The sequence below is a fragment of the Grampus griseus genome (assembly GCF_964374135.1).
Source record: "Grampus griseus genome assembly, chromosome: 4".
NCBI lineage: Eukaryota > Metazoa > Chordata > Mammalia > Artiodactyla > Delphinidae > Grampus > Grampus griseus.
Genome location: NC_138997.1, coordinates 134,213,374 through 134,229,017, shown reverse-complemented (window position 1 = coordinate 134,229,017; position 15,644 = coordinate 134,213,374). Strand labels below are relative to the sequence as shown.

Here is a 15,644-nt window from a genome sequence, read left to right as displayed (position 1 = left end):
AAGAGGAAAACTTTTCACTGGTATTGTAATATGTCCGAGGTTGGTTTCTTCATTTTTTTCAAAACCACTTCAAAGGAAGTTTGTATGAGGTATTATGAGGTATGGAGTGGAGAGATATCAATAATTGAAAATGCTTTTGCATGTTTCTAGCACGGCCCAGAGCAGATGACACTGAGATGACTTGATCCGAGTTGATTTGATCTGTGCAGGAGGTATAGTATCCTTATAGGATGAGGATGCCTGAGGCTTTGATCACTAGTAATGAAGTTGATCTGATGTCCTTTACACCTTCTCAACCAGAGTTCTCATAGTATTTCTATTTTTCCCCTGGATATCTCCAGGAGTATTTCAGTTGATTGTTATTACGTCTGTATTTTAAATTAAGATATTGATCCTATTTTCACATCAGTCTGTGATAAGAATCATTTTCCTATATGGCTGGCCTTGAGAACATTTACATAATCTAGATCTACGGCAGACAAAACTGAAGGCCACCATGCCTACAATATAGTATGTCTTCAATAATAAGTTTTCTTGAATGTGGGTCACACTGTTTTTGTCAGTAGCTTGGGAAGGTCAGTTTAAAACAGCTGGTTAAAAACCTTTTTACAGTTTCAAACTACCATAGCACTACTTTACAATAAAGAATAGTGTTATAAACAATAGGACCTATTGATATCTACCCCTCAGAATTAGAAAGCAGTTGAAATGTGAAAAACTTTAATAGATTTTTTAAAAGACATAGATTTAAAACGAATTTCAAAACAATATAATATACCCTTTGTAAATTATGTTAAATGCTTTTATTTAAAGCAAAGGTAATATTCCCCCATATTGGATTTTTTAGCACACCTTTTATAAGCATTAAGAAATCACAGTTCCTATGAAGAATTCCTACAAGGCAAGCAATTTAAGTTCTTAAGGATTATGTTTCTAGATTTCAAGGTCAATTTTAAGTCTGAGAGACGAAAATAAAATTATTCAATGTCAAGTATTTGCCTAAAAACAATTCTAAAGTAAGGCTGCATTAAAAAAAAACAAAACTTTCCCAGTCACATTTCAATAGAGTCAATATTTTGTTGTTATAATTTGAGAAATAATTATCTTCCCACCGTTTCATAATATAATTTAAAAATATAGATTTCTCAAATCCTTAGTTTTAATTCAACTTCAAAGGAGTTAAAATTCACTCCAGTTTATCAATAAAAGGCATTTCTACATTGTCCACTACCAAAAACCCCTTTGCCTATATAAAATTGAGTATATTTATATAATCATAAAATATTCTCAAACATTTCTAAAATTATTTACTATAATCTGAAATTCATAGAGCTTATTTCATGACCCTTAATTGATGAGAAGAACTATCACTTTGTAACACTGATTGTATATTTATGAAATTGTAGTGTGTCATTTCATCTTCTCATGCCTATAAAATAGGCACTCAGTAGTAGCTACTACTGTTCTTAAATCAAGCATTAATGTTTATCTAATACCATTCCCCCATTTGACTGTTTTCCCTTTCTTAAGTGCATGATTTATTCATGCCTCCACCCTTACCAAGCTAATGCTACATTTTAATTTACTCTCCAAAATATCAATCCAAGATATAATGATCATATATAGCCTATTTGCTATATCCTCCAAAATAATTAAGAAAGCACGTATCATCACTAGGTTTAAGGAAAGTAGGCCACTTGACCCTGAGTCACTAATGATAGCTGCTACAATTTTATTTGTAAGTCATTCCACAGTAACTGACACCAAGGATTTTCCTTAAAATTCAGCAGAGGATAATATGATACCAAAATGGAAAATTCTTATTATAAGAGAAATAAGCCAACTCAATAAAGAGAAGATTCAATATTTGATGAATATATTTAAAATATTTAAAATATCTTCATATAGATATTAAAATCTATAGTCATGTCTTTTATAAATTATTATATATAATATGAAGTCTTAAATCTTTAAGTTGTAATGCATACTTTTAATAGACATACTCTATGGTACTTATTGCATATATAAAATATACTAGACTTTTTCATACTCAGCTTTTGCACTATATATATTTTCCCAAATTTCCTTCTAAAACTAGGATTTTTAAATTTCTGTTCCTAGACATTTAATCATCCATTGCAATTCAGTGTGTGAGAGGGAAAAAAAGGATTTAGGAAGCCAAATGTTTCCTTCCCCAAATTCCAAAATATGAAAGATAAGAAGTCATCTGTGTAGAAACAGGAAGGAAAGGAAATATATAAAAATCCAAGCTTTCTCAATTGCCTTTCCTTTTCCCCTAGTAAAACTGAGCCCCATCCTTCACTCCTTTAAACCAGACCCAGTATTAGAAAAGCATTCTGTGGGAATACATCACAGGGCTAGAAAGTGCTATTCCGCCAAATTACAATTGGCGTATGCATACGTTTGTAGTTTGTAAAGCTTTCTAGGTAATGTGCTTCCATTTCTCTTAGGAGCAAATACCAATGTCAAGGTCAGAATATTTATCTGTGAAATATTTGTTTAAACACTTAACATTTGTTTGGTCACCTCTCCCCTTTTCTTCTTAATTCACAGTCCCTCAATCCTTTAGAGTCTCTTCAGATAGGTTATTTTCCACAATGTTAATCTCTTTATTCAGAGTCTCCTTTAAGCACCATAGTCTCCAGTTTGCCACAATCCTCTAATCTAGGCTCAAAGAAATGCGAAATAGACGCATTTCAATTTTTCTACTCTTTTGTTATAATCTGGTATTCAAATCAACATATTTAAGTATTTGTTTCTGTAAAACACCACTAAGTTAACAGAAGATTATGTTTCAATCAAAGAGAAGATATAATGACAAGTATCAAGCATTTCTGAAATACTAGACATGATAAGAACTCCAAAGATAGTAACAGAAATCATATCCAAGGAGAAACATCCTAACTAAATTATCTTTTTAAGCTTACACACTGATATGTTTTAGCTATGATATTTGCTTTCCCTATATTATCAGAGAGACTAACCAGCTATTACATTTTAGTTAAACTCAAATATATTGCATTAGTTCATTTATTCAAACTATATAAATTTTAAAAACCAGAAAAATTAATCTTTGGTTAGAGCCCAGGACAGTGGTAACACTTTGGGTGGTAGTAACTGAAAGGGGACAGAATGGTGGACTTTTTGAGATACTAGTAATGTTTTGGCTACTGGACACAGTACCCAGTTAGTGTGGTCACTGATTACACAGGTGTGCTCCTTTTGTGAAAATTTCTTGAGTTATACGTTTGTGATTTTTGTACTTGTCTATATGCATACTGTACATCAATCAAAAGTTTTAAAATAAAAAATAAAAGTGCGTTGCTATCAACAAACCTTATTTTAATCATGAATCAAATTAATTGTAAATGTAAATAATAGTTATGAGAAAATTATGGAAATTTGAACAACAGCCAATCAACGATAGCAAGAAAATTTTTTTAGGAGGAATATTATTCCTGTGGTTATGTTCAACTTTACCTTTAATAAATATGCTGAAATATTAATGAATTAAACAGTAGGGTTTCTGGGTTTGCTTTAAAAATATGAAAGAAGAGGAAGTGTATTAGGTTTTGGATGAAACAAATTTGTCAAGAATTGATAATTGTTTAAGTGGAGAGTTTGGTAAACTATTCTCTTTTTTGAATAAGCTTGAAATTATCCATCATTTAAAAAATGTTTAAAAATATAACTTAGTAGAATGTATGTGCTGTACATAATATCATTCCCTATTACCATTGTTCTTACCAAAAAGATTGAGGTAATTCAAGAATCAATATATATTCACCAAAACAGATCTAGATTTCATGACCTCCAATGTAATCATCTGATGAATAATTATATGGCAAGTAAACCTTAAAACCACACTACTAGTGACTAGCAAGGGGATTGGTTCTGGCATCAGATTTATTAATAGTGAAAGAAAAAGGTACAATTATTTTATACTAATTTTACAGGTCAGTTTCAAGGTTTTCTATATATTTTTTTAAGAATAAAATGATAGCAACTGTCAAACTATAATTTTAACTCTCCAATCTATGAACCTATTACTCCTACCACCATTTTGATTAAACCTACATGTGAAGTATTATATTTTAAACACACCATCAGGTGTACATCATCAAGACAACTTATTACATTTACTTTATCTACTGTTGCCATTTTTGACTCAGAACTTTTTACCAATATGTTGCCCTTTGAGACAAAGCCCGGTGATGTTTAGTTACGTATGAGAGAAGCTTTCTGCCCTGGCTATTTCTTTATCCAGGGTGATTCAAAATTTAACCCAGGAAATATATGTTTGATATTGATTTTATTTATGTATTACTTCTCGGCTTAGGACTTTTTTATTTTTCCAAACACTTATTTTGACAAAAACATTTACAGATATGCTTTTTATGGAATAATGTAGTAATTATCCAATTTTCAGCTGAAACATAGTTATTGGCATAAATATGAACCTTGGAACACTTGATGACAAACTAATGTCAATTTTCCAGTTTGTGTAAAATATACAATTAAATATCCAACACAAGTAATATTAGAATCTTGTGTAGGATTCCAGCTAACACCAACATTAAAAGAGAAAAAAAAGCCCTACTGATTACAACATTTTTACAAGCAGTAAAAATAATGTCTTCCTCATAATACAGAGATCTATTTCCTCTACAGTGTCATGGTTAATTTTGTTATATTATGCAATATGAACTCATCCTCAAAAAGTACAACCAGGACCCCAAAAAATAAAGGAACAACCAAAATTGATTGTATCACTTATCTGTTTCTCAAAAAGCACCATGTTATCATGTTAACAGCTTCCGATAATGAAATAGCCGTTAGTTAAATAAATTTACTCTTATGTTAAGCATAATCTCTGTCTGTTCTTTCTCTGGTAATTGATAGATATAATTAAAAATTAAACTAAATTAAAAACATAATGCTTCTCTATGGGTTGCAAATATGCACAACTCTATCCATACAACAGAATCATTAAAATAGAACACAGAAAATATATTTATAATCACTTGTTGAACTCAATGATTTAAAAACTCTTTGATAATTTAGACAACACTTAAGAGGACAGGTTATAAAAATTTTATTGAAATAAATTTCACATATAATCTTTTCAATCCCTACAGTTAAAAGAAATGTATCTCTAGGAAAAAGAATATGGTTAAGTGCCTAGACATAATTTATAAATATAATGTCATATACTATATCAATTAAAAAATCAGAAATAAAATCCTGATTTTTATCTGTAAATTTTCCAGCTTACAATTTGTTTTTATCCATGTCTTTTTGTATGTAATTATATTTTGGGGTTCAATCTTTCAAATCTTCTATACTGTCCCCACCTAAACTGATGTAGTTAATTAGAAATCACTAACACAGTAATTAGGGAGTCTTATTAGACCTAGATATAAAACTTCCAAGATTTTTATTATAATTTAGGAAACATTAAATGGACTCACATTATGCTGAGTTTAGTCCTGATTCAGTAGTATTATTTAATCTTGAACAATGAACCTTATAGTCCAAAACAGTTTCCAAGCTATATTGTCTAAATGATACTAATTCCTATTAAAAGGATTTCAGAAGACTCAGACTCACTCAAAAAAAGTCTGGCACGTTGAGTATTGAACAATGTTTAATAATATTTATAAGCAATTGAATTTGTATATTCCAGACTTATTTACAATATGTTTATAATTTGATGCATTTAAATTTTGACCCAAAATCTTCAGTATGATGAGGCAGGAAAAATTCCCAAGTAGATATTCCTTTTCACTGAATAATTCTATTTATATTTTAATTGATAATCTTCCTTTGTTAGGCTCACATGATGCACAAATGCTTATATGGATTTACTTCCAATGTACAAAAAAAGAAAGAGAATGAAAATGGTCTGTAATATAAAATGAGGTATATAAATATATTAACGTGCTAAATGTTGATTCAATAAAATGCAAAGTGTGCACAAAGTAAACTGCTTTATGTAGATGAAGAATCATTTACGAAGCAGTGTAAAACACTGAAAAAGATATAAATTACTTTAACCAATTGTCTTCTCTATATGACCTTAAATGTTTTATTTCACCATGTATCCATGAACTCAAAAATGTAATTAATAACATGTAAATAAATAACTCCTACCTGGGAACTAAATAAGAAATATAAGTGACCATAATGAAGAAAATGTATATATGTATATACATTAGCTTTATAAAAATGTGAAGGATGAGAGCTAAAGTATGAAAGCTTTATTAGTAAATAAAACATGTAAAAGATTGTTTTACAGACCTGGTAAGAAAGGGGGGCAATTAATATTCTAAGAGTGTTAAGAAATTAAAAAAAAATTTAATTCCCCCTTAGAATATGAGGTAAGACCCTTGAATAAATCAAAAGAAGTTTAAAATCTTAAAGTACTGAAAAACACCATCATATTTCACAAAACATCTTGGTTAGGTGTATTTCAATATTTTGAATGAGTTCAATATCTATCTTCCCTCATAAAACCTTGTAGGTACTATCTAGAGAGAAATACAACTAATTTAAAACATGTTTTTTTAATTGGAAGAAAAGAAGAGAGTTTGCCTAGAGATATCAAAAGCTGTGTGTAGATGTGTGTGTCAAGTAAAGTATGATGACAGTATTAAAGAAAGTTTGGGTGCTTTAAAAACACTCATTCGTCCATTAATTCATTTTCTATCACATAATTATTTTGCGTTTATAATATGCATGGCTGGGTAATGAGTCTAAATATGCCAAGGGAGTATTGGATATTAACTAGTTTCAATGCACCCAAAGGCACACATTTTAAATGATATGTGATAAGTCACAGAGAAGCACTGCTGTCTGAATAAGTAAAACACAAAGTGCCTACAGAAATTGCCAGATGTATAGATGTAAAATGAACAGTTCTGTTTCATATCTGCACCTCAGAAAGATTTTTATAGCTTTCATTTAAATCCTATTAGTTGAGGCAGACCATTGCTCAACAACTAAAGGAGAAGAAACAAGATAGTCTTATGATATCTCATTTATCTAGAGTATACAAAGGTTCCAGTCAGCTGCTGCACCATTTAACTGGAGTAATCCCATAAATTGTGAATAGATTACCATTTTTCAAAGAAGTGAAATATTGTAAAATTCAGTGAACATTTAATTCTAACAGTAGATATATGGAGAATATGAACTGGGATCAGGTTTTTTCTGATCCTGAGTTGTCATTTGTTTCTTGCTCACAGAGTTGATGTGAGTAAACTATTTTGATTACGAGAGATTAATTCATAATTACAGAATAAAAGAATTTAATGGAAAAATAGAAATACTGGTGTGATTCAAAAACCAGAGATTTGTCACAAAGAGATAAACTAAAAAAGTAAGAAAATTAGTTAGACTCACAAATCTAGAGGTATTCTTATAAAGACAAGTGAGAGAACAAAAATCTCAGAAATAGGATATTATTAAAAAAAAAAGTAGCACAACTTGGAGAAAAAGTGAACAGAAACAAACATATCTATCTATTAAAAAGGAAAAAATTACTGAAAAAGACGTCCGTTCATTTAGTAACATATGGACCTAACAGACAAAAATGTCAAAAGGCCACCTATAAAAATACCTTCTGTGGAATTTAATATTTGATAAAGTGATGCTATGCTTATGACATTAGAGGAATATACAAATTCCAGAGAAAACACTACACAGGGGTACATAAGTATGAGGGTAATCTGTACCAGTAAGAAAAGTCATTTTATTTTGAATACTGTATATGCTCCTATATATATTTCATAATTCGTTTGACTTCAACAAATTATGAAAACTTAGAGGGCCGACTAAGATAATGAAGGAATTGGAAGACGTGTGACTCAACAAAACACACTCTACGACTTCAAAAAAGTAAAAACTTGAAGTGTTAGGTAGAAATAATATAGATGCCAAAAAGAATGTTCCTAAAATGAGGGTTACTGAAAAGAAGTCAAAGTGTCAGCAGCATTTTAAATGCAATGTTTCAAAGTTCTGACATCTTTTCTTACGTTATGATATGTATGAGTTGGGTTGAAATTTCAAAAGGGCTCAAAAGTAGGCAAAAACAAAGTTAGGTCAGGAGACAGCTGCTTTTTTGACACACCTGGACTAGTCTAAATGTTGTATGCTATGAAAGCAGAATCAATTGTAACACTTTTCAATAAATGGTTTCCTACAGTCCTACGATTGTAGAAAATTTCATGGATTTAGGATTTAAAAATCATGATGTCCATGTAGGTTTTTTTCACTTTATTCAATATAATTTATTATTGTATGACCTTTTAAACAAATGAAAGAAAGATTTCACACATACATTTTAGATGAAATTTCATTGGCCATCTATCTTATGATTGTTTTCAATTCTTAGGGAATGACTAAGTTTTTGACAAGAAATCAACAGGTTTCCAAATAACAAATCCTCATACCTTTAGTACTGTATTGTTTAGGCGGATTTAAACTGAAAGATATGCTTGTTTCCAGACAAAAAAAATCTGAAGAGATAATGTTCAAAATGTGAAACCAAAATCATAAGCAAGAATGATTACAAAAATAATATTAAACATGTTGTTTTAACTTTTGGGCTTTTCTAAATTACATTAATGCTATAACTTTTACCAGTTATATTCTTGAACTTGAATTATTTTTATGATCTTTATTTTTTCAGACTATCTAGATGTTTTATGTATAACTTACTGTGTCAGTTGAAAGACTCAGTAATTTTAAATAACATGTCAGTAATTTTAAAGAAATTCTTGAATCCTGTATGAAAAATATAACTAGTTTTAAACTCCAGAGAATATTTTTATTTCATTTTAATAAGTGTTGAAAACAATTATTGATTTTTATTAAGACAAAGTATTTTCATATTTTTTATTACTTTAATAAAAATTAAAGCTAAATTTTAAAACATTTTAAGATAAATTTAAACACTATATTTTGACTATATGACCATGTTTAAATTTATTTCCTCCATCTTTCAGTGTATCCCTTTGGTCCTTATCAGAGTATTAGCAATATACAACATTATGACAAAAATAAGAGGAGGCATGCTTGTAAAGAGCTCATGACTAATGAGACAAGGTTTAAGAGATATGCTGAAAATTTCTCCTGATTAAAAAAATAAGTTCCATTCCATTAAATGCATTACGTATAGTCTTCATGGATCTTTTCTTATACATTAAAAAAAGAAGAAATATAATTGTATATAGGTATTTTTTTAGAAACACAAAGTACATTGTTTTTAATGTGCATACATGCACTTTTATGTAAAAGTTGTTTTCTTACAATTTTTAAGTTTAACCTTAGCAATCAGAGGTGTAGAAATGGAAAGTTCTTGGGTGTAGACAATGATCTCATTTGTATTATTAAGCGTATCACCATTTCCCTGTCATCATTTTATAAATGACAGTGGTAGCCTGATTAGGCTTTTTTTAGGGCTTTACAAAAATAACTAAATATACAGTTACTTTTCTTAACATCAAAATATTCATTATGTTCATTAAAAAACAAAATGCATGTTTAGCAAAAGAAAAACTGCTTCCTCAATAATTATTTAAACATTCTGATTTTAAATAAAGGTAATTAGTGCTAATTTTTAGCTTCTTTAATTACATAAGGGACGTGCTTTTCAATTTAGAAGATGAGAATATTTCCATTCCTGATGATAAATGATACACGTATTAACAACTACCACCATGTGAATTTGGGGGGCAAAATTGTCAGGAATGGAGGGTTTTGGTTTAGCTTATACAGTTAGATTAACCATAAAATTGACTATGACTATTAAATCAGAGCTAGGAAGTAATTTTAAAGATAACTGTGTGAGACTAAGATGACATTAAACACTAGAAGTTAAAAAAAAATTCAGACATGATTAAAGTTATATGAAGAACTGAGGAGAGTATAAATAAAAACAACAAAATGCTATTTTTCTGCTTCTTTTTCATCCCGTCCACACTTTATCCCAAACCCTAAATTTTGAGCAGTATGAGCTGAGCTGGCTAAAACAGAAGACGGAAATTGTTATTCAAAATTAATTAATTATAATACACATCGGGAATAATATGCAAACAAATCTTAATTTTCTTGGTAAAATAATAGATGCATTCTTTGATTTCTAGCAGCACATATATCTGATAACACATTTTATAATCCCTGAAATCAGGGATCTAAATGAAATACTAGATTATTAAAAAGTAGAGAAATTTGCGTTAAAATATATGTAGCATTAATATTTTTATCAACAAAAATTGTTACCATGATTCTTAAAATTAAACAGAAAAACTAGTCAGTAGAGAAAAGACATTTGTAGATGTTCAAAATTGCAGTTCTGTAATGTAAGTGAAATTTCCTCAAGGTTGGTACTCACTAAGAGTTAGAGGTTGAACTGATTTTTCACTATATTTGATGTAGATTTACCAGTTAATATATGCTAACAGGAAATATTTGTATTTATTTAGAAATACAAATTTGAATTACTCTGAATCATATGCCCTTTGAATTTTTACCTTGAAATTATTGATAATGTACTTCTATAATGTATATTATTACTTTAAGTGAAACACTACTGAGAATATGTTGTGTAAAATTTGGAAAAGCTTGGGTTTTGATAATAAGTAAAACTTTAAATCCAGAAAGAATGAATAAAATTTTAAATCCAGAATTTAGTTTGAGGGGCAAAGACTGAATCAGAGTCCTTATTTATTAAAATTTGATTTTTAGGCTACTTTAATAAATATATGCTAAAGAATCTCAAAGCATTGTTGTTTTTCAGAGTGGTTGTATAAAGTTATCCACTTCGAGACTATGGTCCCAATATCAAAAGAGCTGACTACAATTATCAATGTCTCAATGTTAGAAGAAGCTACTATTTTAGATAAATGAATAATATTGCTGTGTTGATATGCTTTCATCGTGTAGTTCCTCTGATTCGGATAAGCAACGTGTATCCATGCCAACATATTACTAAATCACGTAGAATGATCAAACTGATGGCTGCAATGATTTCTGAATTTAGCTTGTGTTTAATGTCATTGTGGGAAAAGGATGATTAAGTGATAATGCTGGTAAGCAATAAGAAAATGAGATCTCTCAGTGACTTAACTGTGAAGAGATGTTTTTCCACCTTAAGCCCTTCAAAACACATGGAAATCAAGTCAGCAGGTGAGCAGTATTCAAAGGAAATAGGAAGATCATTTGAAAAATGTTTTCAACAACATCAAAAATTATCCTTGATTGTAGCCAACCACCATGTCCTAACCCAGGAATTTGTCTTCTTGTTAAGTATATCCATTTTTCGATTGTAAAGTGCTGTCTGCATCCAAGAGTCACTTTTATCCTTGTTTCTGAAAACAACCTGAACTCTATTTTTACTAAGAAGAATGGCATGTTGAACTTTATTTCCTGAAAGGGAATACTTTGCTACAGCCTTTTACGGAATACTTACTCAAATATGGTGGTTTGTAAGGCGCTCGTGTATTAGACAGCAGTCCATCCAGCTCTTTCCTCTCCAGGGTGCTGTGAAGGGCCTTCTCTTTGCCGAAGGTGGAGAAGGACCTCTCCGCCCCAGGCTGGGCTTCTGGAGTTTCAAACACCTCAGTGTCTGGAACAGAGTCCATGCCAGGAACATGCAGATTGCTACGATAATCAGCAGCCTGGCGTCCATCAGAAGGGACAAATGAAGGCATCCAGCACCGATCTGAGTGGCCCAGGGCTTTACATTCCTCGGTGCAGTTGGAGAAGAGATCCATACCTGCGAGCAGAAAACACAGAAGCTATGGAGGAAGCCTTCACCAACATGACCAGCTACTTAGAAGTGAAAAGTTACAGGCAGCATAAAGAGCAATGGGGGAAGGTATCTTGACAAATTTTTCTTGTTTTAACCTGACAGGAGCCAAAAATCACTTTACATTATTTTATAAAGGGTAAGACTCTTGGCAAAGAGGCCTCTGAGATAGATGTTTCTAAACTACTCAGGATATCGGGGGGGGGGGGAAATGTTGGCTCTAAATTATTTAAATAACTAGAAAATAGTGAGAATGAATATTCTAAAAAATCTCTCGTGAAGTTCATAACAGAGAAAAAACCGAAGTGGAAAACCTTCGTCATCCATAATCTCTAATGATGTTAAGTCATCTGATATTTTTTTTCTTAGAGACAAAAAAGGAAGAAATATGGGAAGTACTAGTGATGACATTTAGATTATAAAATCTGGACATGAAATAAAAAGTGAAATTCAACAGAAACATGGCATACATACTGATACATCAGTAAATAACAAGAATAAAATAAGATTACATGACCGGCCAAGAGCATGCTTTCTTAGGTTCCTAGAAAATGACTTCCTAAAAGTTATTTTTCAGTGACACTCTCGTAGTCCATATTACTACAAACCACTTATCATTTACCACCTTAGACAAGCCCAGAACAAATGACTGTAATTAGTGAAACCAAGGTAACAAGTGCGATGTGAGTCAGCTGCAGACGCTATTGACAAATACTTTATTACTTGTTCTATATTGGAAAACACTTGTCCTAGACAACACAGAGCTGTTTGCTTACTAATCCTAGATAGAATACCAAGACTTCAAACGACATCTTCAAGTTTCATTGTCTCCCATAGATTGACAAGAATATTAAACACGTTATTTATCAAGAAATCTCACTCACTTTCTTAAGAAAACATAACAATTTGGGGGCACTATAGAATACCATTTGTTATTCATTTTGATAACTAGCAGTAGGTGAAAAACTAAGTACATAAACAAAATCACATTTTAACGTGTTTCTAAACAGAGCGACGCATTTATTAAATATGTTTAAAAACAGGATCAATTTGAAATAACCAAGGTGTGATTAGTCCGTACGTCTGAAACTCTCAAATGCATGAAATGCCTGCTGTGGAAAAACTAGGGATTATTTTTTTGACCAACAGAGTAATATTTATGTCACGAACACACTTGATTTTTTTTCTTTAAATGTGATGAGTGATTTGAGCTCTTGAACAAGTTTTAGTTTGCAAATTCCTAACGGTATTCTACTAGTACTAATTTACTTTTTTGTGTATATATTTTAACATCTCTCTATATAATATAAAGAAATCAATTTTTCACAATTATTAACCCTCCAGATTATCCTCAAGTATTTTGGAGTTAAGAACAGCTAATTACATGTATTATGTTTTAAGAAATAACACCAAGCTTCTTATCATATATTAATCTCACTTTATAATGACTTTTTTATTTTAAATTAAACTATGTATAATGCTAAGTCTGACTTCAAGTCTAACATTCCATTGATAATTGATGCATAAGCCTGGAAGTAAATTACTGATCAGTGAACTGTTGAGGAACGTAAACATGAGCTGAAGCCAAGATAAGGAATCAGACTAAGAACAGCATGTAAAACATGTCAATTTTTCTGTAGACACCAGGGAAGTTCAGTTATCCTATGCCTGTAAGGAGATAGGTATTTAAAAAAAAAAAAGAGGAAGGGAAGGAGAATATCCCTGATGCACACTGACATACGAGCTAGGTAGAAGTTAGAGAACCAGAGACATCTCTTTTTGAGGCACTGTACTCTAAATGCTCCCTATTTATAGTGTGATAAGGAATAAAAGGCCCTTTTGATAGGTGGAACTACCATTAATAGTAAATTATGAGCAATTATATATTTTAAAAATAAATTCATGTCATTAAATTTGAAGTTGATGGAAAAAATTCAAATTTTAAGACAGAATTGTTTTATTGGATCCTGATAAAGATGGGTACTAATGTAAAATTTGATATTAATACAGTTTTTCATCACATAACTGATCAAACCCTTTCAAATATATCTCATGAGACCATTAACAATCTTTCACATCTGTTTGAGCACTGTACCCAAGTATTCTTATAATTTTGAAAATGATAATCACAGAGAAAAATTTTAATAATCTAGTCTCTCAACATTATCATTAAGATGTTTGCCTATGTTAGAGGGTACTTTTAGTAGAATTTGTTTTTATGGGTAGTTCATATTCAGTTGTGCCCATTTTCTTCTCTCGAAGTATATGTTTTTCTGCCTCTTTGACTTATTAGAGGCTAGTTAAAATTCCCTTAGATGATGAAGTAAAGTTCTCATGAATTGAGAACCTGTAAAACAAAACGTATCATGTGCATAACAAGAAAAGTGAGGAATATGATAAAGTTTTCTGTTGGAAGAACACTGTTACTTGCCTGAAAGGGGAACACTTGTAAATAATGTTCTTAACAAATTTATGAGCTACTCCTTTTGAAGTGGGGTCCCCATAGTGATAACACAGCTTTATATAACTACAAGGAAAGGGAATATGGCACACATTCTGCCTGTAGATGTTTCACCAGTTTTACTGATAAAACAAGTATACTAATTTCTCATGAGGAAAATATCAGGCACAGAAACAATTTTTTAAAATCATATAAATAGTACATCAATCAATTTCAAATAAGTTTTAGAAACATTCACTGAAAATGTTTTTTTTCATTTGTCTTAGATATATAGTTTGAGAACCAAATACATCTTGCCCATTTACTGGTCCTCACCTTAGGGAGCCATTGACTAAAATTATTTTTAAATTATTTTATCTTTTTTCATATATCACTAATCCCATTAAATATATATATATATATATATATATATATATATATATATATTTTTTTTTTTTCGGTACGTGTGCCTCTCACTGTTGTGGCCTCTCCCGTTGCGGAGCACAGGCTCTGGACGCACAGGCTTAGCGGCCGTGGCTCACGGGCCCAGCCACTCAGTGGCATGTGGGATCCTCCTGGACCAGGGCACGAACCCGTGTCCCCTGCATCGGCAGGCGGACTCTCAACCACTGTGCCACCAGGGAAGCCCTAAATATATTATTTTAATAACCAGATAAGCTGAGGTATATTTAAGTTTTGTGGTGGTAAATGACTGCACAAAGGACAGGAATGTCAGTTATTTCAGTACATGGGACATTTAAAAATGCACACCTTTCACATTGCTTTCAGAATATTTTAACAGCTCAAACTGAAATCCCAAGAGAAAATAAGTTTAACTTCTTTTTTTTTTTTCTTCTTGTTCAAATGCCCTTACTTTAGAACCTGTGGGATTTGTATGGCAGACAAATACAGGCCAAGCCTGAGTTTTGAAGTTCTGGTAATTCCTAAGAAGCATTTCAACATACATATTTTATTTACAATTTCTTATCCTATTTATTTATTTTTTTCCACTTCTCAGGAATGTCTGTTCTGCAAGGCATGACAGCTGAAGTAATAGACTGCCTGTTATGCAAAGATATATTCAGACAAATTTTAAAATACATCTTTTTTAACTAGCAGGTAACTTGATCCCTTACAGTCAGAGGCAGTGATATTACCACTGAGAACAAACTGATTCCAAAAAGGTATCTGTATTCAATTTGTGCTGTTTTCTGATGAATGTAATACTATAAAATTACATGCTCATTTCTCTCTCACGTACCAAGCCTTCAGAAAATATGTGGGTTTTTTTCCCCAAATATGATAAATAATTTAAAAAATCAACACTCAAGTTTTGGAGGAAATTTCAAGTCTTCCTTTAATTATTTAACA

At 31.0% G+C, this 15,644-nt stretch overlaps 1 protein-coding gene across 2 annotated transcripts in view; it reads right to left on the bottom strand.

Moving 5' to 3' along the window:
* The window catches only part of PCDH10 (protocadherin 10), a gene marked incomplete at its 3' end in the record, with an annotated part of 39,075 nt that overhangs the window by 13,509 nt on the left and 9,922 nt on the right, over positions 1-15,644 (bottom strand). The window contains exon 4 of one of the 2 annotated variants that reach the window (XM_082653944.1): positions 11,495-11,800. In XM_082653944.1, the coding sequence (XP_082510070.1) occupies positions 11,495-11,800 (306 nt within the window). Of the gene's footprint in view, positions 1-11,444; positions 11,801-15,644 lie in introns of those variants that run through there. The other variant, XM_082653943.1, reaches the window with a different exon arrangement.